Source organism: Zootoca vivipara, chromosome 10 (genome assembly GCF_963506605.1).
Source record: "Zootoca vivipara chromosome 10, rZooViv1.1, whole genome shotgun sequence".
Taxonomy (NCBI): Eukaryota; Metazoa; Chordata; class Lepidosauria; order Squamata; family Lacertidae; genus Zootoca; species Zootoca vivipara.
Genome location: NC_083285.1, coordinates 36,727,353 through 36,754,678, shown reverse-complemented (window position 1 = coordinate 36,754,678; position 27,326 = coordinate 36,727,353). Strand labels below are relative to the sequence as shown.

The 27,326-nt window shown below is 42.5% G+C and overlaps 1 protein-coding gene across 1 annotated transcript in view; it reads right to left on the bottom strand.

Annotated features, from left to right (window-relative positions):
* Positions 1-15,734: 15,734 nt before the first annotated feature.
* Positions 15,735-27,326, bottom strand: part of CRADD (CASP2 and RIPK1 domain containing adaptor with death domain) — a 40,981-nt gene continuing 29,389 nt past the window's right edge. The window contains exon 3 of the mRNA XM_035128116.2: positions 15,735-19,221. Coding sequence (XP_034984007.1) covers positions 18,920-19,221 — 302 coding nt within the window. The 3' untranslated portion in view covers positions 15,735-18,919. The remainder of the gene's footprint in view (positions 19,222-27,326) is intronic.

The window sequence follows — 27,326 nt, the reverse complement described above, 5'->3', positions numbered from 1 at the left end:
GTAATTAGAGATTTTTGCATCTTTTGCATTTAACTGGAATGGAGCCCTCTTGGAGAGCATCCATGCCAATTGGATGAAAAAGCTTTTCATCCCAAAGAGCAGCAAATTGATTGAATTTGCTCCAAATAACACAATTTGGGAAGCCTCTCAGAATTACAAGACTCCTGTTTCAGCCAGTAGCTAATTGTGCCAAATTATATCTTTATAGTAATTGGCATAGATACTGTTTTAGGAGAAACAGACAGGGAAGGAAGGAAGGAAGGAAGGAAGGAAGGAAGGAAGGAAGGAAGGAAGGAAGAAGATAAGTGGCCTTTGCTATACAAACTAAGGCTGTGCATTGGATTTGACCAAGTCCTGAGCAAAATGGGGTATATTTGGAGGGCCTTGGGTGAGATGGGTATACACAACCATGGATTGCTGCAAGTCAAGTTGGATTGGCCCAGGGCAATCTGTACTTTCAGGAGGCAGCACATCAGGGAGGAGGATCTAAAAACCTGGATAAGTACCTCCCCACGGAGAACATTCCACAGCAAGTTTTTGAACCTTCTTCAAAGGCGACTCGGTATTTATTGCACCACAGTATTCTAATATGGTGGTTTCCAGGGCATGGATCCTTGAAGCCAAGCAATCTCTGTCCAGGTAGAATCATCATTGGTGTGCCAGCCTAAGCTGGTAGAAGGTGCACCATGCCATGGAGAGGTGTTGCAAAGGTGGATTACTGAGCATTCTCAGACTGCAAACTTGTTTTTTCAGGGGAGTCCAGCTCCATCCAGAACTGGGTGAACCCCACTCATCTGAACAACGTAACCACCCACCAATAGAACCTCCATCTTGTCTTGACTGAACTTCAGTTTACTGGCAAATTTTCAGATCACACAGCATTGTACACAAGATATCAGAAAGCTCACATTTGACAAAAGCAGTAAACACGTGTTCATCTATACGACTGAATGTGAATTTTCATAACTGAAATGTATTCCTTTCAAAGCCTAATGCACAGAGATGGTCTGTTTTGTCTATAGGAAGGAGCAATTCAAAGAATAAACAGAAATGATTAAATGTTTCAAAATTGCCCAAATACTTTAGTGTTATACCACATGAGTTTTCACTCGTATTAAAAGAAATATAAGTCCACACATGACAGCCTTTGTTTTGCTTTCTTCCTTGTCTAAGAAACACACAAGGTAACGTCTAGCTGACATGTTGAACACAAAGAGTTATTTTTGGACATTCCTCTCTGTACTTACGCATCCAGCAGAGGCAGTTTGAAGAATATTTGGGAAGCCAAGCAAAAGATTAAAATGTAAACTCTGATTGCTTTCCTTTTGTGTATTCAATTCTTTTCACATCATGCTGACAAGACTTTCAAAGAAGTAACTCTCTATGCCATCCAGCAAGCACTGTGCATTATTCCCCCTTTGCACTAAGGGCTCCTTCAATGACCTATTTATTCAGTCTTGGTTCTGATTTGCTTGCACAAAGCTTAGGTGGAGGTTAGATTTTATGTCTGGTCTTTATTGAGCATTTGTTCTGCTTGCAGAGAAGTTACACAACAACAAGCATTCAACCCAGTTTGCTTGTGGAGTGTTCATAGTCTTCCCAACAGTCATTTGTTCCTCCCATACTTTTCAATGCGTCTCACCAAACATGTGTTGCTGCTAGTTAGACCTGTTAAACAACAGTTGGCAGCAGTATTATAGTTTCACAGTGCAAACCCACACATGTCCCTTCAGATGTAAGTCCCAGTGCCTTCAGCAGGGCTTACTCCTAGGGAAGTGGGCACAGCCTTGGAGGCTAAGCCTTGTAATTTTTACCACCTGAGGACATTGGAGTTTGCAACTAAATTAATTCAGGATATGTAGGCCAAATATAATGCTGCTAGTCTTTTGCTTATGAAGCCATAATAGCAGCCATCTGGTAAAATACCAATAAAGAAATAATTACAGCTAAATTTATTTTATCCTTAGGGCTTTTCTAATTATAAAATATGCTAGAAACTCAATTAAAAAACATAGCTGGCTCCTGTGGCCTGGCCTTGTGTTCTAGTACAAGGTTCTTTACCATTTGCATTATAAGTCCTCTGTGGCATAGAAATTTCCCATCAGATCTGGCTTTTGCAAGTTTGTGCAGCCCATGAGCTTAGGCAAAGAAGTTCTTCTTTTCCGAAAATAGAAACCATATTAAGTCACATCCACAATCCATTCTCAGGTTGGATATATGTGAATATATATATATATATATATATATATATATAAGGTCTCCACTGACCTTTGTTCCAAGGAAACTGAACTCTGGACTAGCACTGGAACTCCTGAAATCTCCTGCTGGTCAGAGATTGGAGTGGCATGTATCAGGGTCACACACACACACACACACACACACACACACACTGATAGGGAAGAATCAGAACTGCAGTACAGAGTGTCTCTTCTTTCCCGGTATAGTATGACTCAATTGAGTGGTGTATTTAGGGTAGAACGTTAGGGCAGAATGAGCAGGTTCTCCCTCACCAAATGCAGCAAGGCTGGCTACCATGTTTTGAAGTAAGTCATACACATAACCATCTAAAGACACCCACACACACACACCGCCCCCGTCCATGATCTCCAGAAAATTATATCTAACGGCGCTACTGGCTACACTTGCTCTTTAAAGACAAAGACAGCAAACTAAGTACAGTAGTGGAAGGGAAGTTCTGTTGAAAGCTTGTCTAAAAATACACGGTTTTAAATTCCAGCAGTGGAACATGCCTAGAAGCACTATTGCTGTAAATAGCACAAATAATTCACTTACTGTGTGCCAACTGAAAACTGTTTTTTAAGAGATTTGATCTAACTCAGAACTAATGCCTACTATTCTTTTTCAGATCAATAAGATCATTTATTATTATGTTTATTATTAATACATTAAAACATGGGCATTATACACACACACACACAGAGAGAGAGAGAGAGAGAGAGATTTGCAAAGCAAACTGTTCACACACAAAAATGCCAGCAACATACTTGTGATACTTCTATTTCAAAAGGAACCAGAGTTCCTAAAGCAAAGCAATGATGTGGATATTGTTATATTGCTCAAAACAACGTGGAAGTTCCAGGTGAGCAGCGCTCTACTAGGTTTCGTTTCCTTTGGAATAAGTCACTGGAGACTAATGGTGTTTAATAATATTTGATTTAGCTATAAATATACGAGTTGAACAAACATAAGTGGAAAGCCAGCTTAAACACTCCTCCAGACAACCAAATCCATTGTCCCACATCAAATTCTGAGAATATTGTTCTCCTACATGGCAGGGAGGTGAAGAGGGAGAAGCCCCACCCATTTTCCTATGGCATGGAGCATAGTCGTGTGTGTGAGCCGCCTACACACATTTATGAACAAGTGGAACTGCCTTATAATGTGTCAGGCTATTTGGCAAGTGGAGAGAGTATAACAATCAGGGCAGGCCTTTGGGTCAGAAGTCCAGGGTCCCATGCAGAAGGAGGAGGAGACCCCAAACGCAGCAGGACTGGCGTAACATTTTTTGGAAGAAGTGAAGTACACATACACATTACAGGCAACACTTAGGCCATTTGAAGTGATACATTATTCCACCCTCCCCTCCCCAAGAGTCTAAATTTACTAAGTGCACTTCTGGTAACAACATTTTATCATGAATATATAATAGGAACTTGAATCAAGCGAGAGCCAAGGACAGAGATGGCTGCAATGTTATGATCAGGAGAGCCATTTGCACAGCACTGTCAATAAGAAACTGCCCCAGGGTCAAATGTACTAGGTATTATTTGATTTGGGCTGCCAGTTACATGTGAAAAGCAAGATGGGATAAAGAGGGAAAGGGGCAAAAAAGATTCAAAGAGAAGGAGTGTTATGTGTCTTGGCTCTATTTCTGGCTCCAAATCCAAACTTGTATGAGGCACTAAAGAGTTACAATATTTGACAAAAATAAAGTACCCTGTTTCTCATATTTTAAGACATACCCATAAAATAAGCCATAGCAGAATTTTTAAGCATTCAAGGAATATAAGCCATACCCCGAAAATAAGACATAGTGATAGGCACAGCAGCAATGCCGGCCGCAGCAGGAGGAGGAGGAAAAAAATAAGACATCCCTTGAAAATAAGCCATAGTGTGTTTTTTTGAGGAAAAAATAAATATAAGACATGTCTTATAATATGAGAAACACGGTAATTCTGAAGCCTGAAGTGTTTTGCCTATTTGGTTGTTCAACATCCTGCTCTTCTGTTCACAATCTGAAAACCACCACTTTTATCACTCATCCAGGCAGCTGCTTGTGAAATATTTCAAAGATTGTGTATGATCATAGAGTTGGAAGGGGCCGTGAGGGTCATCTAGTCCAACCCCCTGCAATGCAGGAATCTCAACTAGAGCATCCATAACAGATGGCCATCCATGATGGTATAATTGTTCTGGAAGTCAGTGTAGTTTTTATTTAAAACTCATATTATGACTTTTAAAAAAGTCAAATGAAAAATTCAGCTGTAGAAAATGAATAATTGCTATAACAAACTCCTATCCAGTTATCATTTGTCTGTAACAGGAGCCAGATTTTCTATCAAAAGACCACTGTTAAAAAAATACTCACCAGCTCCATATTGTCTGTTGTCTGTCGGTGTAAAATTATTTTGATGAATGAAATCTGAAACGCTCAATGATAAGACTCTGGGAAATGGAAAGCTCACAACCCTACCCTTCTCAGGAACTATTCAAATGTTCTGCTTTCCAAATATCTGAGCATCTTCCCCCAACTTTGGAATGCTTACCGGGAAGTAATATTATATGAAAAACATGTCTACATGATTTTTCAATTATTCAGTTAAGACTGGAATAAGTCTTTGTTGGAGATTGCAAATCTTGTGAGATCATGGGCTTGCATCCCTTGCTAAGGGTAAGAGCCAGCGAACAAATAATTTTTATTAAATGTGCCTTTAGTTCATTCATTCACTGAATTAAGTCCAACAAAGTTCCCCCCCCTTTTCCCCCCGGCTTACCCTTATCCAGGTGGTGGTGCCCAACCAGAGCTGCAGGGTTTATGCTGTAGCCTGTAGATGCCACCCATCTAAGCAGACATCCTAAGAACCTGCAGCAGAAAAGCTAGGAGTCAACAAAAGGTGTCAAACCCTTAGTTCAAATCTGATCATATTGACATATCTATTAAGTTCTTTTTTGCGTGCATTATATCAGTCTTCAGATTCCCAGGTAGTGATTTTTTTATTATTTAAAAGCGCACATGAAAAACCCCACAAGGACTTTCCTGTTTATGTCAGCTGAATATGTTTGTAAAGCTGCCATCTTCTCCAAAGTCTACAAAACCCACAAGCACATCAAAGCACCCACCAAATCTGCAGGTGTCTACATTTACCCACTACATTATTTTTCTGAAGAGAAACCAAATCAATAAAATATCAAAATGGGTGGAGTAGGAAGATGATAGTGAACTGAGGAGGAGCTGGTAGTGAACTGCAGCCTAGGGACAATCATCTGCCATCTACTGCCAAATAAATGTCTGCTGTCCAATGCCAGCAATTAATTGGTTTCTAATTACTTCCACCAAGTTTAGCTTCCCCAGGGGGTTAGGTTGTGCATTTGGTCTCAGCCCAGACCACACAATGACATCAACCGTGGTACTAAATCATGGTGAGGAGTTTAACAGAACCTGATGTTTGTATCCAATGCATTGATCATTTCCAATCCTGCTGACGGAACCTCTCATAACATCTCATATTTAAAATTCTGTTTTTAAGCGACTGAGTTATTGTGAGGGTGCATTATTGCATTTGCAAGTACTGTATGTGAATGTGCACATTTGGGGATGATGCAGCCACCTGTTTAGCAAGTTTTCTGTTTAATGTTTAGTGTTCTGCTTGATTTCTATATTGTGTGTATGTGGTGTTCTGCTCTAAGCAGCTCTAAGAATTCCACTGAAAGGCAGCCTAGACTCAGTTACCTTGAAATCATTTGCATTGAACTCAGCTGAATAGACATGTATCAGATTGCACTGCAAAAATAGTTTAACTTAAATCTACTACCTTTTCTATATATAAGCAAATGCTAAAATACACTGCTTCTCTAAATTCATTTAGAATGAGAGAGCAGCACCCTCGTCCTCCAGAGCTTGGTAAAGGATACGTTCTTTCTTTTGTCCTATCTCCATGACAAAAAAAACACCCCTCCATAATAAACAATAAACAAATAATTGCAGCAAATATACATGGAAGCATGAAAGTTCTGAATCCTGAAACAGCAGCTGTGAAAGGCAGACTTCTCTCCATCTAAGTATAGTGCGCGATCCAGTCCAGGATTTCTGTACATCTCTGTTGGCCTGAAGCCATTTTTCTTGAGTGCATTGCCAAGAAAGCAGTTGAGAAGCTTGGCAGGGCTATTCCTGGAAATGTTCAATAGGTCATCTTCTGGAAAAGAGTGTTGACTGATAGAGCTGAGCAGATCTTGTTCCTTGTTCTGCACAATATGCACAACCTCCAGTACAGCTCATTTCCTTAGTTCTTGCCACATCACAACCTCAAACAAATGACGACCAGCAGAATTTGACCTGTGCCAATCAGCATTTCTTAAGTCCTGTTTCCCTTCTGGCAGCAGAACTACAACTGCATTGCTGCCATCAATACCCAGACATTTAGGTGAGCAATACCTCACAGAGCAGATCATAAACACATCCATCTGCAATTAGGTTCTATCAACAATGTTAAGGTTAGTTGCTAGAGTGTAAATTACTGTGAAGAAAGAAAGAAAGAAAGAAAGAAAGAAAGAAAGAAAGAAAGAAAGAAAGAAAGAAAGAAAGAAAGAAAGAAAACCGCAAGCACTCATAAACAATAATACTTCAGAGCAACAATGATGATTCAGTTTATCAACCAGTGGCAGGTTCTCTGTTCCTTCGCATGTGGAATGGATGTGTCACTGTCTCCTTTGCTCCCAAAGGACTGTAAATGTTATGTTCGAGCATATACTTCTGACATTCTTCACACTGACTCTGAAGGAGATAGATAGATAATGTAGATCAGGCATCCCCAAACTTCGGCCCTCCAGATGTTTTGGACTACAATTTCCATCATCCCTGACCACTGGTCCTGTTAGCTAGGGACCATGGGAGTTGTAGGCCAAAACATCTGGATGCCTGCTGTAGATGATAGATAGATAGATAGATAGATAGATAGATAGATAGATAGATAGATAGATAGATAGATAGATGATAGATATGCCATTTCTCAGAAACCTTGAGAGGGTTTTGTCTGCCATTAAAGGCAACAGCTTGTATATCAGAATGAATAAGTAAACAAATAAGCTTTGTATCTTACTCGGTCACATCTGTGAGACAGATTACTTTTCATGCATAGGATTGCACTCTGAATGATGGCTTGCATTTCCACAACAGTAACATCATCATTATTTTAACATTTGCATAGCACCTTCAAGTATTCAGAGTGTTTCACGTAAATTATCTTCATGTTTTCCTTACAACAACCAGCATTATTTTAAGTCAGCATTATTATATCCTGTGTTACATACAGAAGGAATGTCTCTTATGCAACACTAAATGACATGGGATTTATCAAAGAGCTGAATAAACAAAACGGCCTTCCATGCTCTTTCTGCATTCAGATTTACAGGAGAAATGCCTTCTGCAGAAATGCACTCTCCATGCACACCAAATAATACTATTGACTAAATGTTTTGATTTTACAAGAGTCTTCTAAAGAGTGAAGATAAAAAAAGTACTAGTGATTAAAAAATAAACAGTGGCATCAGTTGCAGCTGATGCTTGTTGGAACTGGTGGGGTGGAAGTCAGGGAGACCAACAGAAGGTGGAGCCAGAGCCAACTAATTCTAGTTTCCCTCTGCTGAGTTCTACCAGGGCAACACAAGGAGGCAGCTGACAGCAGCTCAACCCCCTGCACTGGTGAAAAGTAGGCATCTACTCTAATGGACCTACCGCCACTGAGTGAGGTTGATCAAGCCTGGATAGCTCATTTGGTTACAGCATGGTGCTGATGATGCCAAGGTTGCAGGTTTGATCCCCGTAAAGGACAACTGCATATTCCTGCATTGCAGGGGTTTGGACTAGATCCTCAGGGTCCCTTCCAATTCTATGATAGAACACATCAATTATAGATTTTAAAAATGGTACCTTAGGGGTTACATGGTTAAAACTCTGTATTTGTTAGCATGGGTCAAGAGTATCCTGCTTACTAAGACCTATGTGTGGTTTTATGATCAATTCTATGATTCTATGATAGAACATATTAGTTATAGATTTTAAAAATGGTACCCTAGGGGTTACATGGGTAAAACTCTGTATTTGTTAGCATGGGTCAAGAGTATCCTGCTTACTAAGACCTATGTGTGGTTTTATGATGTGAGCTCAATAGGAATTTAGGGGGGATTGATGGGGGAAATGTGGCATGGAGGAAAGGGCAAACTCCCCCTCCCTGTGGGTTGTGGTACTGATCCTCCATGGCTGTTATTATTACAGGTATGGGGGAGAGGCATGTTAAATGCATTCATGTATTAAACAGCACATGTTCTGCTCCTAAGAGACTCAACTGGCTCTTTGTTAAGTTAGGTGTATTTATAACTCACCCTTCATTTCAACAGATTCCAAGGCACGAGGACTTCAGGTATGGGGGCAGGTAGGCATGGTTCAGAGAAAACAGCCTCATGGGCCAAACTGAGACTAGTGCAGGAGCAAAGCTGCATGGACTGGAGGTTCTCCACCCTTTTAAATCAAGGTCTGATTTAAAGCCCAAGTATTTGCAATGGTATTCCCAGTAGTGATGTATGGAAGTGAGAGCTGCACCATAAAGAAGGCTGGTCGCTGAAGAATTGATGCTTTTGAATTTTGGTGCTGGAGGAGACTCTTGAGAGTCCCATGGACTGCAGGAAGATCAAACCTATCCATTCTTAAGGAAATCAGCCCCAAGTGCTCACTGGAAGGACAGATCCTGAAGCTGAGGCTCCAATACTTTGCCCCCCTCATGAGAAGGGAAGACTCCCTGGAAAAGACCCTGATGTTGGGAAAGATGGAGGACACAAGGAAAAGGGGATGACAGAGGACAAGATGGTTGGACAGTGTTTGTGAAGCTACCAACATGAGTTTGACCAAACTGGGGGAGGCAGTGGAAGACAGGAGTGCCTGGCGTGCTCTGGTTCACGCCACCACTTGCAATGGCTTTGTTCATCTTTTCTCCTTTTGTTGTCCCTTTACTGACAAAATGTAGACTGTAAGCACCTTAGGTCAAGGATCTGTATTGTTGCTTACATTAAAAGTATTATTTAGACTGGGAGAATAACAAACAGCAAGGAGAAAATTTCCAGCAGACACTAACACCGTTGCTACTACCAGCATTGATGTGGTTGGGTATATGCTGGATGTGACTTGTGAAAATTTGTTGCTGTTTTGCAGTTGACCAGAATACAGCTGAATATACAAGGCTGGGTCAATAATTCCTTGAATATTTCCTCCCTTTCCTACACCAGTATGGTGTAGTGGTTAAGAGCGGTAGACTCGTAATCTGGGGAACCGGGTTCGTGTCTCCGCTCCTCCACATGCAGCTGCTGGGTGACCTTGGGCTAGTCACACTTCTCTGAAGTCTCTCAGCCCCACCCACCTCACAGGGTGTCTGTTTTGGGGGAGGAAGGGAAAGGAGAATGTTAGCCGCTTTGAGACTCCTTCGGGTAGTGATAAAGCGGGATATCAAATCCAAACTACTCTTCTTCTTCTTCTTCTTCTTCTTCTTCTTCTTCTTCTTCTTCTTCTTCTTCTTCTTCTTCTTCTTCTTCTTCTTCTTCTTCTTCTTCTTCTTCTTCTTCTTCTTCTTCTGTCTTAGCATCACCTGATGTTTAACCACCAGTGTTGGTGCATTGCATACTGCAGCAGCTGGCATCTTGAAGCAGTTTGGAAAGAGCCTTCTTATTTAGGCTTTATCTGCATCTCCGTTTGGTTTGTGCAGCTGGTGGGTGAGATTCCAGTGCTTGCTGCATGCAGTGCCCAAAGAAACAAACACTGACGCACACAGTGCACCAAAATATTCACGCAATGGCCTGACATTCTAAGAATACAAACAAGAGGGAACAGATGCCTGACACTGCCAGCACAGTTGCTTCCCTGTTACATGCAACGACATTTTATGAGGAAGTTATCAAAACAGTACTGAGAAAATGAAAAGCTAATGTTAATTTAAGAGAAGACTTGTTTAAATTCTTTCGGCGTTCTGCTGTGCATGATTTGGGTTCTGCATGATAGTGAGACTATTTGTGTTTCCTCCCACATGGGACCATTCCTGGTTCACACACTGGAATTACAAATCCCAGTATCACTGTCAGGGTCTCGACCCACCTTCAACATGTGTCCTGGGGCCTGGGGCACTGGCTTTGGAAAGGTAGCGATGGTTGGGCAGGGGCAGTTCCAGGGTGGTTCTAACTATATGCAATTTTGACTTTACACACAATCCCTGGAAAGTAAACTTCCCACAAGCTGCAGGTTATTTGTGCTGTGTATTTTGGAAAGTGGTTTGTCCGTCTGTCCATCTGCTTGTACTCTATAGACTTGGCCACCTCTTGAGATATTGTCGCCAAACTTGGCCCAAGGATTCCGGAGGTGGGCAGTAGTGGCTTTCGTCAATGTTGCTTCAGAGACCATATTGCTGATAGCCCCTAACTTACAGCTCAGTTGGTAGAGCATGAGACCCTTAATCTTAGGATCATGGGTTTGGGGGCTTGACTAGATGGTCGTTGTGGTCCCTTCCAGCTCTATGATTCTATTATTCTACCCTGGCAGTGTAAAAAAAGGAAAGGAGGTTATATGTTACCATAATAAAGACGCATAGCGTCAGCCATATATTTGTTTATTGAAATATTTATATTCCTCACTTTGTACCACCAATGGGATCTCCAAGGCAGTAACCGGCAGTCAAAAGTCCCAACAGGCAGAAAATCCCAACACAGAGAAAAACCATGTTGAATCAGCATGACAAATTATGTTTGAAACAGGTTTACAGGTAGAGAGAAAACGAAAGAGCTACACTCATCGTTTCTGTAACTTTCAGTCACTAAGGCTGGTTTGCCACAAAAAGAAGAAATAATTATGCTATACTTTATCTTGAAAGGGAGGGAAAATAACCAGAAATGTAACAGATATGCTGTGGTAACATTACGCAACCCGGAGATGAACCCACTGTGTTTCCTGTGCTTCCCCTCATTTAAGAACAAAAGCCTAAAAGCAATGTTTAAAAGGATTTTTGAAATGCTTTATCGTGGTATGGGAGAGATAGAGCATTATATAAAGGGTGTTGTGCAATTTGACACCTCTACAAAGCTATTAAACGTAAAGAGGAAAGACAAGTTGCTTGGTCATACATAAAGTCTTGGTAAACTTTGAGATGCAAAGAGAAGCATTTTTAGGGTTTAGACAAATGCACCTTACCATGGAGGACATTCCATAAGTGTAGGAATGTTACCAAGAAGGTCCTGTTATGTGTGAACCAGTTCACTGTGAAGAATACACATCTATATTTTTGCACACCTACCAGTACTCTACCTGAGCAAGTTTTTTGTTTGCTGTTTGAACTGGTGCTGCCCTCTTGGCTTGTGAGTACGTAAGTGTGCAATTCTATGCATGTCTATCCAGAAGTGAGCCCACCAAATTCCATGAGACTTACTCTCAGGATTGTATGACCCGATTCACCTTTTAAAATTAGACTATCTAGGAATGTCTTAGTGAGTCTAATTTTAACTGAAAATGTCTCTCAAAGTTCTAACCTTCCTCCCCCAACAATTCTTCCAAGAGTGACTAGTCTTGTGCTTCAAGAAACCAGGTAATAATGGACCCATGGGTACAAAACCTGACTCTGCTCAAGCGTAATTAACATGCAAAGCATGAAAGCAGTGTGCTTTAGCAACTGTTGCTAGAGTTACAGAGTTTGCTGCATCGATAACGATAACGTCCTGGTTTCCTTTTAGCATAATCCTTTCAACTGTGATGAGAGAGCAGTAGCAGTAGAATGCTGTAAAGCCTGAGAGCAATTATATATAGGGTTCTCTAAACAGGTTGTGAGTCCGTTAAATCCTGGGCAAGGGAGGGTGTCAAACCTGCATGCCCGTCAGAATTGCAAATCATGTTATTGTTTGTACCTTTTGTTGTTGTTGTTGTTGTTGTTGTTGTTGTTGTTGTTGTTGTTGTTGTTGTTGTTGTTGTAAAAGCTTCTGTTCCTCTTCTTCCATGCCAGAAGAAAACTATGTTTCCAATGATCCAGAAATCCTCTGACTGTGTTCAAAGCCCATGTGAATTTTCTATACTGTATAACATATTTTTTAAAAAGATTTCTTGGTTTATAAATGTGTAATGTCTCTTTTTTCAAGTTACATTTTCTACAGATCAGTTTCATTTGTTGAGACATTAGTGTTAACATTAGGAAGAAAAGGGGAAAAGAGCTGGAGGGGGCATGGAGAGTGGGGGTGGGGTCAGATGGCAATGCTTCTATTCAACTTAGTGTATGTTTGGGGTTTTGTGTCAGCGTCGCTTGTGTGGGTTCTCTTTACTATTTGCTTGTGTTCCTTTGGTGGTGAGAGAGGTTGGGGTTGGCCCTAGGGTGCGGTTGCTTTGTGATTGGCTGTGGTGAACTTTGTTTTCGTGTGTGAGTTGGGTGTGTGTGTGTTTTTGATTCAGGTTAGCCATATTGATTTGTATGCTGCTGGTGGATTCTCGTCATTGTCTTGTTGGGCTGTGATGTGATAAAGGGGAGCCATAGCGGGGTGAAGGCGTCTTCTTCTATTTGTCCCCATGTCAGTTTCACTTTATTGGTTAGTTTTTCTAATAAGGCTGTTTCCCATACTATTTGATACCATTGTTCCATGCTTACTCCTGACAGGTCTCTCCAGTGTCTGGCTGCTGAGATAGGTGGGTTATGAGCTCTTTATGATGTGAGTGGGAATTATTAAAAGATGTTTAGTAGGGCCAGTTCTGGGGTGACTTCTAATACTTGCTTAGCTATTTTGCATATTTCTTGTATGATTGTTGTCCAGAAAAGTTGGATTTGGGGGCATTCCCACCACATGTGGAAGTATGTGCCTGTGGAGGTGCATCCTCTCTAGCACTTTGGTGAGGTTCCTGGGCATATTAGTGCTAGTTTCCTGTGAATTTAACTGTGAAAACCCTCAGTGTAGTAGTTAATGCAAGCTGTTTCTACTACTGCTAAGGATAATCGCTTAGAGGGATGGCTGAGCTGTGGCCTCCCCAGATGTTGTTGGCCAGCTCCCACCAACCCCAGCCACCTTATGGCCAATGGCGAGAGAGAATGGGAATTGGGGACCAGCAATATCTGGAGGGCCACAGGTTAGCCACCCCAGTTTAGAATAGTGTTGTAAGGAAGGCTGGAGAAACTTTTTTGTATGAAGCTGACCCACACAGGGTCAATTGAGGGGCCACAGCCAATGGTGGATGGGGCCAGATCAGAGGGTAGGCAAATATTTTTTTGTGCCACCCCAGCCCTGCCCTCTCTGTCCTGCACACATATATATGAAGTGGAAATGCTTTCCAAAAGGTTAGTCCAGTACACTGGTCTCAGTCCCCAGTTGTAAGGTAAGCTATTATTTTCTTCATAGTACCAATAAGGGGAAGAGCCCAGGCTGAGAGATAGTGGCTTGACAAGGCCATTCTAGAGCTCAGCTGAGATTCAAATTCCACTGGTAATTCATACTTCTTTACCACTATACTGCATAATTTCTTTGGTACTTACAGAACAGCACCCCTAACAGATTACACTTAATTTGTTGACAGCTCAAATATACATTCCCATGGTGTTCAAACAAGATTGACAGATGAGAAACAAGACCCCAAGGCCAAACTGGCTTACTGATTACATATTTGGGAAGCAGATACTCTTACATAATTATCACCAGGATAAAATTAAAAATTTGACTGGAGCAGAAATTACTTCAAGTGGTGCAGCACTGCTTTATAGTGAATCAAAAATAAATACTTGATGGTGTGTTTCTTGGAACTGCAGGCAGGAAATTGGGCTGACAGGCATAACCCACACAGAGTCAACTGCATGGCTGCAAAATATTTCTGATTGAAAATATTTAGTCAAACTTTTTTGCAGCATTTTTTTTTAATCTACAGAAATTGCCTAGGCATTACTATAGAAATCTAACATCTCCAATCTAAAATATACAGTATATATTTTTATTGCTGGATTTATTTATCACAATAGAAAGCCTGTGGTGGAGGGGAAGAACACTTTCCAGTGCTTTAGTTTTTCACAGAAAACTTTCCATTTCTTAAGTTTATTAGCAACACTGAATGGCAACCAACTGCAAATAAAGTATTAGACAAGCTTAGCAGTTTCTGTATAGTAGAGACAGACAAAGCAAGCATGCAAAATTTGATCACACCCTAGGAGAGGGGTAGGAAACCTCTGGCCCATGGCCAATATGGGCCCATCAGGGGGTCCAGTTTGGCCCACAAGGCCATTCCCTCCAAATGATGCCCAATAGCCAATCAGCTGGTATCACTGGTGACATCAACTGAAGAGCAAAACCTTATTGGAAAACCTGCACCATGCTGATCCATTCAACCTCTGAAAAGCATGAGGCAGGTTTTCAAAAAAAAGACCAGGTCTGCTTTCCTTGCTGCATGTACAGCAAACCTGAAAGCAGGCCTGGTTTTCCTCTTCATTGCTATATGACAGAATAGGGTGCCTAAACCAGCTGTTGTCTGTTTTAGGCTTCTGCTCTGACAGAGGCTGCTCCATCACACTGCAATGAAGAAACATGTGCTTGCCTCACCGCTCAGTCCACATTCCTCTGCCATCAGATGGGAGAATGGGGACTGACTCAAAGCAGGTTTCTCCCACCCTTTTAAAGATTACTCTGGCAGTAATCTTTAAAAGGGTGGAAGATACTGCTGCAGAGAGAATGTTCAATCCCCACTCTCCCTTGCTTAAATGTGATAACAGGGACTGCAGGGATCTTTACCTGGCTTCACCTTGCAGGCCAATTTTGACAGGTGGGTGGGGCAACCCACCTGTAAAGTCATGTGACATTATAGTGGCATCTTTTGATTGACATGTGGGTTACCCCACCCACCTGTCAAAATTGGCCTGCAAGGTGAAGCCAGGTAAAGATCTGGCTTCCAGAGCCACAAAGGTTCTCCACTGCTGGCTCTAGGACAGCTCCAGTTAACCTCCTCCATCTGTGTATGGAACTGAACTACCATATTTACTCGAAGCTAATGTGCCATCAAATCTAATGCGCACCCTAATTTTCGCAACGGAATTTGACCAAAAAAGGTGCTCATAACATTCGAGTAAATACAGTACATAGCAACATGCCCTCCCACTAGAGGTCAAAGAGAACAACAATTACCAGACCTTTAGAAGGCATCTCAAGGCAGCCCTGTTTAGGGAAGCTTTTAATGTTTGATGGATTTCTGTATTTTAGAATTTCTGTTTTGTTGGAAGCCGCCCAGAGTGGCTGGGGGAACCCGGCCAGATGGGCGGGGTATAAATAATAAATTATTATTATTATTATTATTATTATTATTATTACATTCATTTCATTTATTAAATATACCACTCTTCATCTGTAGATCTCAGGGCAGTTCACAATATAAAAACACAAAGAATATGTTAAAAACAAGACCAATAAACAAAAAACCAAAAAACCCTCCCCCCCTCCCACAAACACATTATACACGAACTGGGCACATCTGGGCACACCACAGGACTTAGAATTTGAGAAACAACCTTCAACCATACAGAGAAACACCCACATTAGCACTAATCAGGCACCAGACTAAAACCATTATTTTCAACCATGCCTTTTAATGGATATTTTGAGCCTCAACAAATCCAAAACATTTCAAAAATATTGGCCATTCTATATTGCTGCTCTCTTTATAAATGTATTACAGTAGACCCTCCGGATATGAACTTAATTCATCCCAGGGGTCCGTACTTACCCTGAAAATTCGGTATCCGGAGGTGCCACGCGGTTCAATAGAGCACTTCTGCGCACACACACACGACAAAACCTGGAAGTATACACTTCCGGGTTTGCCGTGTTCGTAACTTGAAATTACGTTACCCGAAGGTAACGTAACCTGAGGTACCACTGTAATAGGATTTTAGGATTTCATTTTATGCTTTTGTAGATAGTAAAGCAGAAAGGTGGTCCATAAAATTGAATAAATCTGGAATGAAACAGCTCTCCGACGCAGTCACCTGAGCCCCAGGAACATTTATATGAGAAACAACAACTTTCTTTGCCCTTCCTACTGCATGGACCTTTCAAGTTGCCACAGAGTGTTGTTACAGGGATATAACTCTGCTTCTATTATACTGACAATATGAATCAACAGGAAGCTGTCTTCCTGGCTGGATGGAACTAAATTCTATTCCAGAAGAAGCTGTGTGACAGCTTCCAAAACAGAGCTCTCTTTGCCCGTGTTAATCTTCACAGGGTTTGAAGTGACCTCCAGCAAGTGTGAGTGAATATCAAGTCTCTGTCCTAAGACACGGCCATTTACATTTAGCACACCCCCTAGTACCTGCTAGCACTTCAAGCAGGTTTTCCCACTGATGATCTAGCTCAGAGCCTAGGACATTTCTCCTAACGTCTCACAGATTCTGAAGACAACCATGGATGGGGAATTAGAGGCATGCTGGCAAATCCTGCTTTCTCTGAAGTATTGTTTTCCCCTTCTTTATAGTCCTCCTTGAGTTCAACAGTGAAGTTCTGAAGTGGCAAGGCTTCTGTACTTGTATACCACTTCAGACCTTCATCCTTATGGTAGACAGCCATAAGAAAGGGGGGAAAGCATTACGTTGGAAGGCAAAATGTGTCCCTACTCTCTTTCCTCATGTGATTGTATTTACATCAGTAAACTGAATGCCTGAAGAAGGCTAAGTAATGTATACAGTGGTACCTCGGTTTTCAAATGTAATCCATTCCGGAAGACCATTCAAGTTCTGAAACGTTTGAAAACCAAAAACTCAAAAGCCGACAGCTAGGCCTCAGGATCTTGCACTCAGCATGTTCGACTTCTGAGGCATGCCCGAAAACCAAAGCATTTACTTCTGGGTTTATGGCGTTCGAAAACCGAAATGTTCATCAACAGAGACGTTAGAAAACCAAGGTACCATTTTAGTAGCTTTTGGCACATACAGGTGAAACACACAAAAATAGAATATCGTCGAAAAGTTCATTTATTTCAGTAATTCAACTTAAAAGGTGAAACCAATAGAGGAGATAGACTCATGACATGCAAAGCGAGATATGTCAAGCCTTTATTTGTCGTAATTGTGATGATTATGGCATACAGCTGAAGAAAACCCCAAATTCACAATCTCAGAAAATTAGAATGTTAAATGCAATATAACACCTCAGCAGTGTCATAGGCTGATAGCATCCATGCCACACTGCATTGAGGCAGTAATTGCTGCAAAAGGGGCCCAAACCAAGTACTGAGTACATAGGCAGGCTTCTACTTTTCAGAGGTCCAATATTGTTCTATTCGCAATCCTTGTTTTATTGATTTCATTTAATATTCTAATTTTCTGAGATTGTGAATTTGGGGTTTTCTTCAGCTGTACACCATAATCATCACAATTACAACAAATAAAGGCTTGACATATCTTGCTTTGCATGTCATGAGTCTATCTCCTATATTGGTTTCACCTTTTAAGTTGAATTACTGAAATAAATGAACTTTTCGACGATATTCTAATTTTTTTGAGTTTCACCTGTAAGCTCCTACAAGCGGATGCTTATTTCTGTCAGCCCTTCTACTTTATAAACAAAACGTTGACAGCTGCAGTTGTTAGTACAATGGATAAGAAATGGTTGCAGCCGCTGGGTGTCAGCTGTGTGGAAGAGGAGCCTCCAGATATCACTGACAGGAAATGTGAGGCTGGAAATGAGGCAAGGAGTGTTTAGACTTGGCACCGCACTACATGGGCGTACCCAGCATGGGGCAGGGGGGGCAGCTGCCCTCCCCTAGAAGCAGGACAACTGGAGAGGACAGGCAGGGGCGCTGCCTGCTGTGCTCCGCCTCAGCCTGCTTGGCTGAAGCGAAATGGCAGCAGCAGCGAAGCTGCCTCCGTTGAAAAAAACCTGGACCTGGACCTGGGCTAACTTCAGCCCACACTCCTTCAAGTCACAGTGAGCACAGCACAGAAAGTGCTGCCCCACAATGCTCTGCGGCACCTCATCTGCATACATGCAAATGAAGTGCCGCTGCCATTAAAGGAGCGGGCGAGGCAGGAGTGCAAGCGCGGGTGGCTCCGTGTGCTGCCTTGCAAACGGCCCCCTTTTCTCTGGGGGGGTGCACGTTGACCATGCCTCCTGGGGGGATCCTGGCCACGTCATTGCCAGCTAGACAATTGGGTGGCTGGGGGGCGTGGCTGGTGTGCCCCCCTAGCTTTGATCCTGGGTATGCCCATGCCGCACTACACAGGTGCATGGCAGCTCATTGGTTGGGAGCATTCCATGAAGCGCTGCCTCTGTCACTGTGCATTTCCTAATGCAAGGATGGGAACTTGTGGCTCTCCATCATCATCATCATCATCATGTTTGTTTATACCCTGCCCATCTGGCTCAGTTTCCCACACATAGGATGCTGGACTAAATCATCCCTGACCACTGGGGCTGATTAAAATGGAGCAAAGGCTGTGGGAGCTCCTCTGGCCCAATTGCTGCCCAATGGCAGCCGCTTCTTCCTACCTGTAGTGCTACCTCATGAGTGCCTACTTCAGCTGCATGCTTATATCCATTTCAAAAGGGACTGAAGCACACCAAATGTTTTCCGGTTTGCAGTTGTGCGAACATGTTGGATTCAATTTCATACAGAGGATGCTTTTGAGCCTCCAGTCACACTAGGGGTTCACTGGAACATCTGCTGGATCACAGAAGAATCCACTTCTCCTGACTTCAAACCAGTACACAGGCTCTCCACGGTAGCTTTGTTCCCAAAGCGCTGCCTCCATAAAATGAATGCGCTCACAATCTGTGACTGGATATTGTATGAGTGATTGACTTTACAACGATAAATGTCATTTTGCGTCAATCCCAGGGACAATACAATGCACTCCCATTCAGGTCCAAGTCTCCTAGCAAGCTTGTTGATCTGCTGATCTGTTGGTGGAATCTTCAAAGCGTCTCGAGAAATTCCAGGTATCTCATCATCTAGGATAAAAGAAAATGTACATTACTATGAAAAATTGTTACAACTTTTAATGCCATATTGTTATTGGGGAACAGTCAGCTAGTGATCAACCCCACATCAAAGCAGCACAATAGTAATAATAAAAATACAACTCCTACGTTATTGTCAAAAGTTTCCATTTTCTTTTCTTTTTAGGAAGAGTATAGATGGATTTGCAAGGCTTAGCAGATAATTTGGATGGTTCAGAACAGATTGTATAAGCATATTACAAAGTTCTTTTTAGATGGAAAAGGCAGGTACTATTACAACCTTTTTAAAAATAAAATAAAATACAGCATTCAGTTATTCAGATAATAAGAACTATCCAACACAAACAGTAAGAACTTGAAAAGAGATCTTCTGACAAAAACATAGTCTGTGGGATTGAGTCTTCTATTTTTTTTTAAAAAAACTTTTTATTGGGCTTTATAAACAGGATCATAGGAATAATAAGTGATATAAATAATACTGATTCTCATGCCATTTGTACATCACAAAAATAGCCTAATGAATCTGCAGTAATATCTACGACATATATTCATTATTAGTGGTCCATGTACACGTTCTTGGTTCACGGAGTGGTTTAAATAATAACAATAACAAAGGGGAAACAGGATAGAACATAGTTAACATATAACATTCAAGATCACCTGCTAAAACACCTAATCATGAGCCCTTATGGTTGTGCTTAGATTAATTATGAGTAATAGTCATTTTTTCCTTTTATATTACCAGTGAAACAATATATAGTGTTGGTATATTTACAAATGCGGGAGAAGGGTTGAAAGCAAAGATAGTAATTTATGTTTATATCAACCAGATTGAGCCAAATGCTGGTGGCGGGGCTTGTTCGTTTTCTGGAATACAGTTGTACCTTGGATCCCGAACGCCTTAATACTCGGACGTTTTGGCTCCTGAACGCCGCAAACCCGGAAGTGAGTGTTCCGGTTTGGAATGTTCTTTGGAACCTGAACATCCAATGGGGCTTCAGCGGCTTCAGATTGGCTGCAGGAGCTTCCTGCAGCCAATCAGAAGCTGCGCTTTGGTTTCTGAACGTTTTGGAAGTCGAACAGATTCCATTCGAATGCCGAGGTACGATTGTACTGGCATATGTTATAAAATGTAACCACACCGGGGTAAAGGAATCTTTCTTTATCTTTCCACCTATCAACTGTAGCTTATTTGTTAATGTCTGAAGGAGAGCTGTTTCCTAAACTGTTCTGTCTATCATTGTGCCAGAAAGGTCTTTCTAGTGTACAGTTATATTACGTCTCGCTGCTTGTAATAAATGGCTTATTAATTATTTATTATGTAAATCAAGATTGTTGCATTGAAATATATTTAATAAAGCTAACTCTGGTTTGACTTCCAATTGTTGTTTTGTTATTTTTATTCATTTCTTGGAATACTGAATTCCAGAAAGGCTGCAGACCAGTCTCCCACAGTCTGGACTACAACCCTCACCATCCCTGACCATTGGCTATATGGTGCATAATTAATATAGAATTTGTTCCCACAAGTTGGGGTGCTGGTTACTAGCCTACATGTCTTTAAAAAAAGATCAGCACCACTCTACATACATTTTGCTATTAATGGTATGAGGAGATACAATGTCTAATGGAACCTTCAAGCTCAAGAGGGATTGTGGCTTTTTCAGAGGCATGTGGCTGCAGATGCAAACAAGATGATGGATTAGGTAGATCTTTTTGGTCCAATTCAGATTGTCTTAAAATTCTAAAATGTACACATTTCAAAGAAATAAGCTCTTGCTTGAAAGGTGAACGTACTGGATGTTAAAAATAAGTGTTCTACTTTTTTGCAATAGTAAGGTAAAGGTAAAGGGACCCCTGACCATTAGGTCCAGTCTTGACCGAATCTGGGGTTGTGGCGCTCATCTCGCGTTATTAGCCGAGGGAGCCGGCGTACAGCTTATAGGGCATGTGGCCAGCATAACAAAGCCACTTCTGGCGAACCAGAGCAGCGCACGGAAACGCCGTTTACCTTCCCGCTGTAGCGGTACCTATTTATCTACTTGCACTTTGACGTGCTTTTGAACTGCTAGGTTGGTAGGAGTTGGGACCAAGAACGGGAGCTCACTCCGTCGCGGGGATTCGAATCGCCAACCTTCTGATCAGCAAGCCCTAGGCTCTGTGGTTTAATCCACAGCGCCACCCGCGTCCTATTTTGCAATAATAGATTGCCCGTTAAGGGAACCATTACTGTTAGTTGCTTCCTTTTGAACTAGATGACATCATGCAAAGATCTCATCATCTCTTTGTGGTGGATATAACAGATAAGACTCTTCCCACAAGCAATATTTCACTATCACATGCAGAAGTGTGTGTGTGTGAGAGGGGGGGGAGGGAGGGAGGGAGGAATAATAATCACAACTATCTTAAAGCAGTTTATCCTTACTCCCTTCAAGATACCATCAGAATAGCAATTTAACATTTTGCTAGCGTTCTTTAAGTAATCAATCATTACTATAACTGAGAAAGCCAAACGATTTAGTTTTCCATGCTAAGTAATGTATAGCTATGCTCTTTTCATTTTTACTTGACTGGAAATATAATGAAGCTGTCAGGCAGACAAAAGAAAATCTATATAGGAAAGGAACACAATATTGTAGAAGGCCTGAAAGGTATGATATTACGTCCAATTCAGAAACTACAGCTTCTTGTACTGGTTGCAATCATCACATTGTATGAAGGAGGCATTACCACACAGCTGTTCAGTGAAGTCACTCTCCAAACCGCTGTATGCTCTACCATAGCCTTCCCCAACCTGTTTCCCTCCAGATGTTTTACATTACAACTCCCATGAGAACCAGATGGCATAAATAAGAGTACTTGGCTTGGACCTTGGAGTTCTGGATTCAGATGGGTGGCTTTGGCTATGATAGCTTCAAGTCAGAGGCAATGATCATAAAGCACTCTGCTGATGCAATAAAGGGGTCTTTCTACATACAGGGGTTATCATCATCAGATAGATGAGAAATGGTTGTATGAATTGTCTTCCTGATACAGCTGCAAATTTGAGAGGTTGGTTTTTGGGTTCTAACCTCACTGACACCCAAAAACTGGTGCACACTTCGTGGCAACGGTGACACATCCTACCATGGTGAAATAAACAAACTAAAGCACTGAAGGTTCAGTTGACTGAGCCTTCTAGCCTGACAAATTAGATAAAGTAGAATAAACTTGTGGTAGCATAAATAATAGTAGCGGCCAGTAGGTGTGCTAGTGGTGGCCATCTGACCTTCTGCATTGCTGTTGCACACTGGGATGAAGAGGGGATTAGCTCCACTGTTGCATTTGTACCATGTCATCCTCGCCACCTCCTCACTGCTTCCCCTTCTCCATCTCAGTCTGTTGCAGTGACCTGGGCAACAGGAGGTCAGAGGTGTGTGCTGACAACCCACCACACTGCCTGCTACTGGTAAACAGTGCCCAGCTATACCCAGCTTTGCCATTCAGACAAGCAGTAGCTTGGCATGGAAGTAGCAGTGAATGTGCCCTGTTAGAAACTGGCATATTTTAATAGATAAGTGATTTTTCAGAGGGCTGTATGATGGGAAATAAATGTGATGATCTTAAGGAGCTCCAGAATGTTTGCCCTGTGTTAAGGAATATTGATGGGAACAGAGCTGAGAGAGAGGAAACAGTGTGATAAATTTAGTTAAGCTATTTCTGATTGGAGGAAATGCTTTTGCCCATCTCTCAGCATTTTCTTCTAGTTCCCTGTTTGTGATCAAGACAGGATTTCAATGCACAGCGGATATACGCGAATAAGCAGGTCACTGCAGAGGTTATGCTTGTACTGAAGCAACAATTTCTTCATGGAGCACAGCGGGAAGGTCTCCAGTGATTCCTAAAAGGCCATATGTTCCTCGAAGCACTGCAGCTATAGCAACCGCTCGCCACTTGCTTTGTTTCCAGGAAAGCACTGCTCAGCGCTGGTTTTGCTCAAGCCTTTTTATTAGATTATAAACTCCTCAAGATAGGAATTCCACACTTTGCTACGGCATCACCGTGGCTTCTTCTTCTACAGTTCCATATGGCAAATGCCACTTTAAAATCGTGGGAACTAGGCAAACGAAGTGTTTTGTGATTTGTTGAGGAACAATTAAGATAATAATACAAGGGCAATTAATTTAGAAAAAAATGTTATGTGGATGTATACTGGAGATGCGTAAAAAATACAAAGCATATTTCAAGAGTGGTAAATACACGTATCTAATCATTCTGTACACAACAAATGGATTTTGGCTTTAAAAGAGGATTAGACAAATCGGTGGTGAATAACGCTATCCGTGGCTACTAGCCACCAAATTAAACGGCTTTAAAATGGAATTAGAGAAGGATAAGTCTACTGGTCATCATTTTTATAGGCTACCTCTAGGAACAGAGGCAGTATGTCTTTGAATACCAGTTGCTGAGAATCTCAGGGTAGTGTGCTGTTGCTCTCGGTTCCTCCTTGTGAGCATCCCAAAGGCATCTGGCTGGCCACTGTGAGAACAGGATGCTGGACCCTTGGCCTGGTTCAGCAGGCTCTTTTTATGTTCTATCTGAAGAAGTGTGCATGCACACGAAAGCTCATACCTATGACAAACGTAGGTAAAGGTAAAGGGACCCCTGACCATTAGGTCCAGTCGTGACCGACTCTGGGGTTGCGCGCTCATCTCGCATTATTGGCTGAGGGAGCCGGCATACAGCTTCCAGGTCATGTGGCCAGCATGACTACGCCGCTTCTGGCAAACCAGAGCAGCACACGGAAACGCTGTTTACCTTCCCGCTGTAGTGAGCGGTACCTATTTATCTACTTGCACTTTGACGTGCTTTCGAACTGCTAGGTTGGCAGGAGCTGGGACCGAGCAATGGGAGCTCACCCCGTCGCAGGGATTCGAACCGCCAACCTTCTGATCAGCAAGACCTAGGCTCTGTGGTTTAACCCACAGCGCCACCTGCGTCCTTATGACAAACTTAGTTGGTCTCTAAGGTGCTACTGGAAGGAATTTTTTTTATTTTTTATGTTCTATGTTATATATATATTCAGTAAAGTGAGATTATATACATACTGTATATTCCTGCGTATAAGACTACTTTTTAACCCAGGAAAATCTTCTCAAAAGTTGGGGGTTGTCTTATATGCCGGGTCGTATTTTTTATACGGCGAGTATATCCCAAACTCTACATTTTAACTGAAAAAAATGGGGGTCGTCTTATACGCCCAGTCGTCTTATACGCCAGAATATACGGTATACATATACGTGTGTATGTGTGTGTGTGTGTGTATAATTTTTACGTTGTAATGCCTTAAGAGAGGTGTAAACAAAAGATTGTTCCACAGTCATGTCCACAGTCCCAACAGAAATAATAACTAAATAATTGCTTTATTATTTAAGTATACTTAATTCTATTTTTACAATACAACTGTATGGTCACTAATGCAGTTTTTCCTCTAACAAAGGAGATAAACTCCTCCAGGGAGGAGAGAATTCAACAGCCCGCAAGTCCAACATGCAATGGATACGTGTAGCCATGAAAGGTTAAAAGCATTCATCTCCCTCAGCAAGAAATTCAAAATCACCCACTGAATTAAGTGATAAATCTGCCCTGAATGCTAGAGTGGCTGCTGCTGGGAGTGTGAAATGCTAAAACTGCAAGATCGTCTTCGTAACAAACGCAGAAAGGAAGAACAGGGGGTGCTTTAGGAGTTGATCACATAATACGACTTACAAGAGTAAGTATATACTGACTGGAAAATATGGCAAGGAGCATTATTTTTTAAGTCACCCACGTTAAAGTTTTAATACAAAGAACAGGTTTCATTTTGTGCCCCAAGTCAACCCCACGAGAAATTATGGCCGTAAACAACAGCTGAAAGATTAGGAAATGAGGTGATTTAATGCTAGGTGCCCTTGACAGCACAAACAAAGGCACAAGGCCAAAATCTGTGTAACACACTGGTAAAGATTCGCAGATTCATACTGAAATAGCCTTTAAAACAAGTATTCTCCAATTTGTCCTCTTTGAAACAGATGCTCGTTTCATCAAGCCAACACAGGTAAAAACGGTAACATTTTCAGTACAATTTGAATATTTCAACAGCCACAACAGGAAACACATAAATAACCAAAGGTGCTGATTCACTCGACTTCATGGAAACCAAGAACTCCTAAAAGGACAGGGATGGTAGATGTTTTCCTACTGATCTAACCAGAGATTTTATTCAAGCAGAAGGGCAAAGGGAGAAGCTGAAAATACTATACCGGTATTAGCGGGGGCATGGCTGCACAGAGCTCCTGAAGACTGCTAGCACCAACTGCACTACAGTACCTGGTTAGTCCCTGTGTCACTGCTGCCATGATTAGGGGAAATTGGGGGTGTCCAGCATGACAACCAAGGAGGCCACGCAGGGCCTTCAGCCCCTCCCCACAACTTCAATCTTGCTGGGACCGAGAGCGCCCCACTGACAACCTAGTGGAGCTCCGGGGCCCGGAGGCCTCCGGAGCCAAACACAAAAACCAAGGAAAACAGGAGGCAAGGCAGAGCCACCCCCACCCCCAGCCAAGCACCAACTTACCACCACTGTTGCGGCAACCACTGAAACCACCATCGCCAAGAAAGAGGGGTAGGAGTGTACCGGGAGGGCCGGGGACACCGCAAGGAATCACACAGCCTAGCCCAGGCCTGACCCTGAGCCTACCTCCCTGACGGCTAGTGCGAAGAGCAGGCCAGGGCCCAGGGGGGAACCGCACACCAGAGACCAGCCCAGGAAAAAACAAATGCAGCGCAGGCTCTCCCCTGCTGGAATTTATTTATTTATTTATTATTTTCTTTGGAGAACTGTAATGGCGTCTGTAAGGGGGTGGGCTTGCAGGGAACAGCCACCCCCCCCATCAAATCCAGCTCTTCTAATGGCTCGGACAACAGCGGAAGGACGGGAGACAGGAAGGAGGAAGTGAGCGGAGTGGGCCGGGACTCAGGCAGCATATAAGAGCCCTACCTGCAGCCTGTGATATCAGCAAGGAAGGAGGGGCCAGCAGAGAGTTCCAGCGGGGAAACAGCAGAGGGGTGTCCTTTCAAATTTACCCCGGAACTAAGGCGATCAGCGGCTCGCAAACACGGGGGGGGGGGAGATTTGGGGTCTCCAAACTACTCTGCTGGGGGAGGAGCCGAAAAGTGCCATTGGGAGAATCTGATAGTACTGAGTAGACATGTTTTCATGAAGCTCTTGCCTTGTAAATAGCTTTCACAATAAAAGCACTAAAGACAAGATGGTTTGGAGTGTCGTTGCTCGAGGGTAGCCAGCAACCACCCTGACAGTGCCCACGCAAGAGGCCTGAACCATTGAAGACTGTTGCCTTAGCCCTAACCCATGGACCCGGCATCCCGTGGGCCCCACAGTGAAATAAAAACTGCCTGTAAGTCAAAATTACCATCTCCACTCCAGAAAAGAAAAACCAGATGCAGCTAAAACAAACAGAGCAACTCCAAATGGAAAACACACGTCTAAAAAATAAATTAGCTGATATGGATAGCTGCCAAGAAAGAAAAAGCATGGAAGTGAGAATTAAACTAGCAGACCTTGAAGATCACAGTAGACGCTGCAATATCCGCTTCCGCAATTTCCCCAAGAAAATGGAAGACAAGAACCCGGCCGATCTCATTGTAAAGGTAAAGGTAAAGGTAAAGGGACCCCTGACCATTAGGTCCAGTCGTGACCGACTCTGGGGTTGCGCACTCATCTCGCATTATTGGCCGAGGGAGCCGGCATACAGCTTCCAGGTCATGTGGCCAGCATGTCAAAGCCGCTTCTGGCAAACCAGAACAGCACATGGAAACGCCGTTTACCTTCCCGCTGTAGCGGTTCCTATTTATCTACTTGCATTTTGACGTGCTTTCGAACTGCTAGGTTGGCAGGAGCTGGGACCAAGCAACGGGAGCTCACCCCGTCACAGGGATTCGAACCGCCGACCTTCTGATCAGCAAGCCCTAGGCTCAGTGGTTTAACCCAGCGCCACCTGGGTCCCTGGCGCTGGGGGAAATGGAAAGAAGAAAATGGAAGACAAGAACCCGGCCGA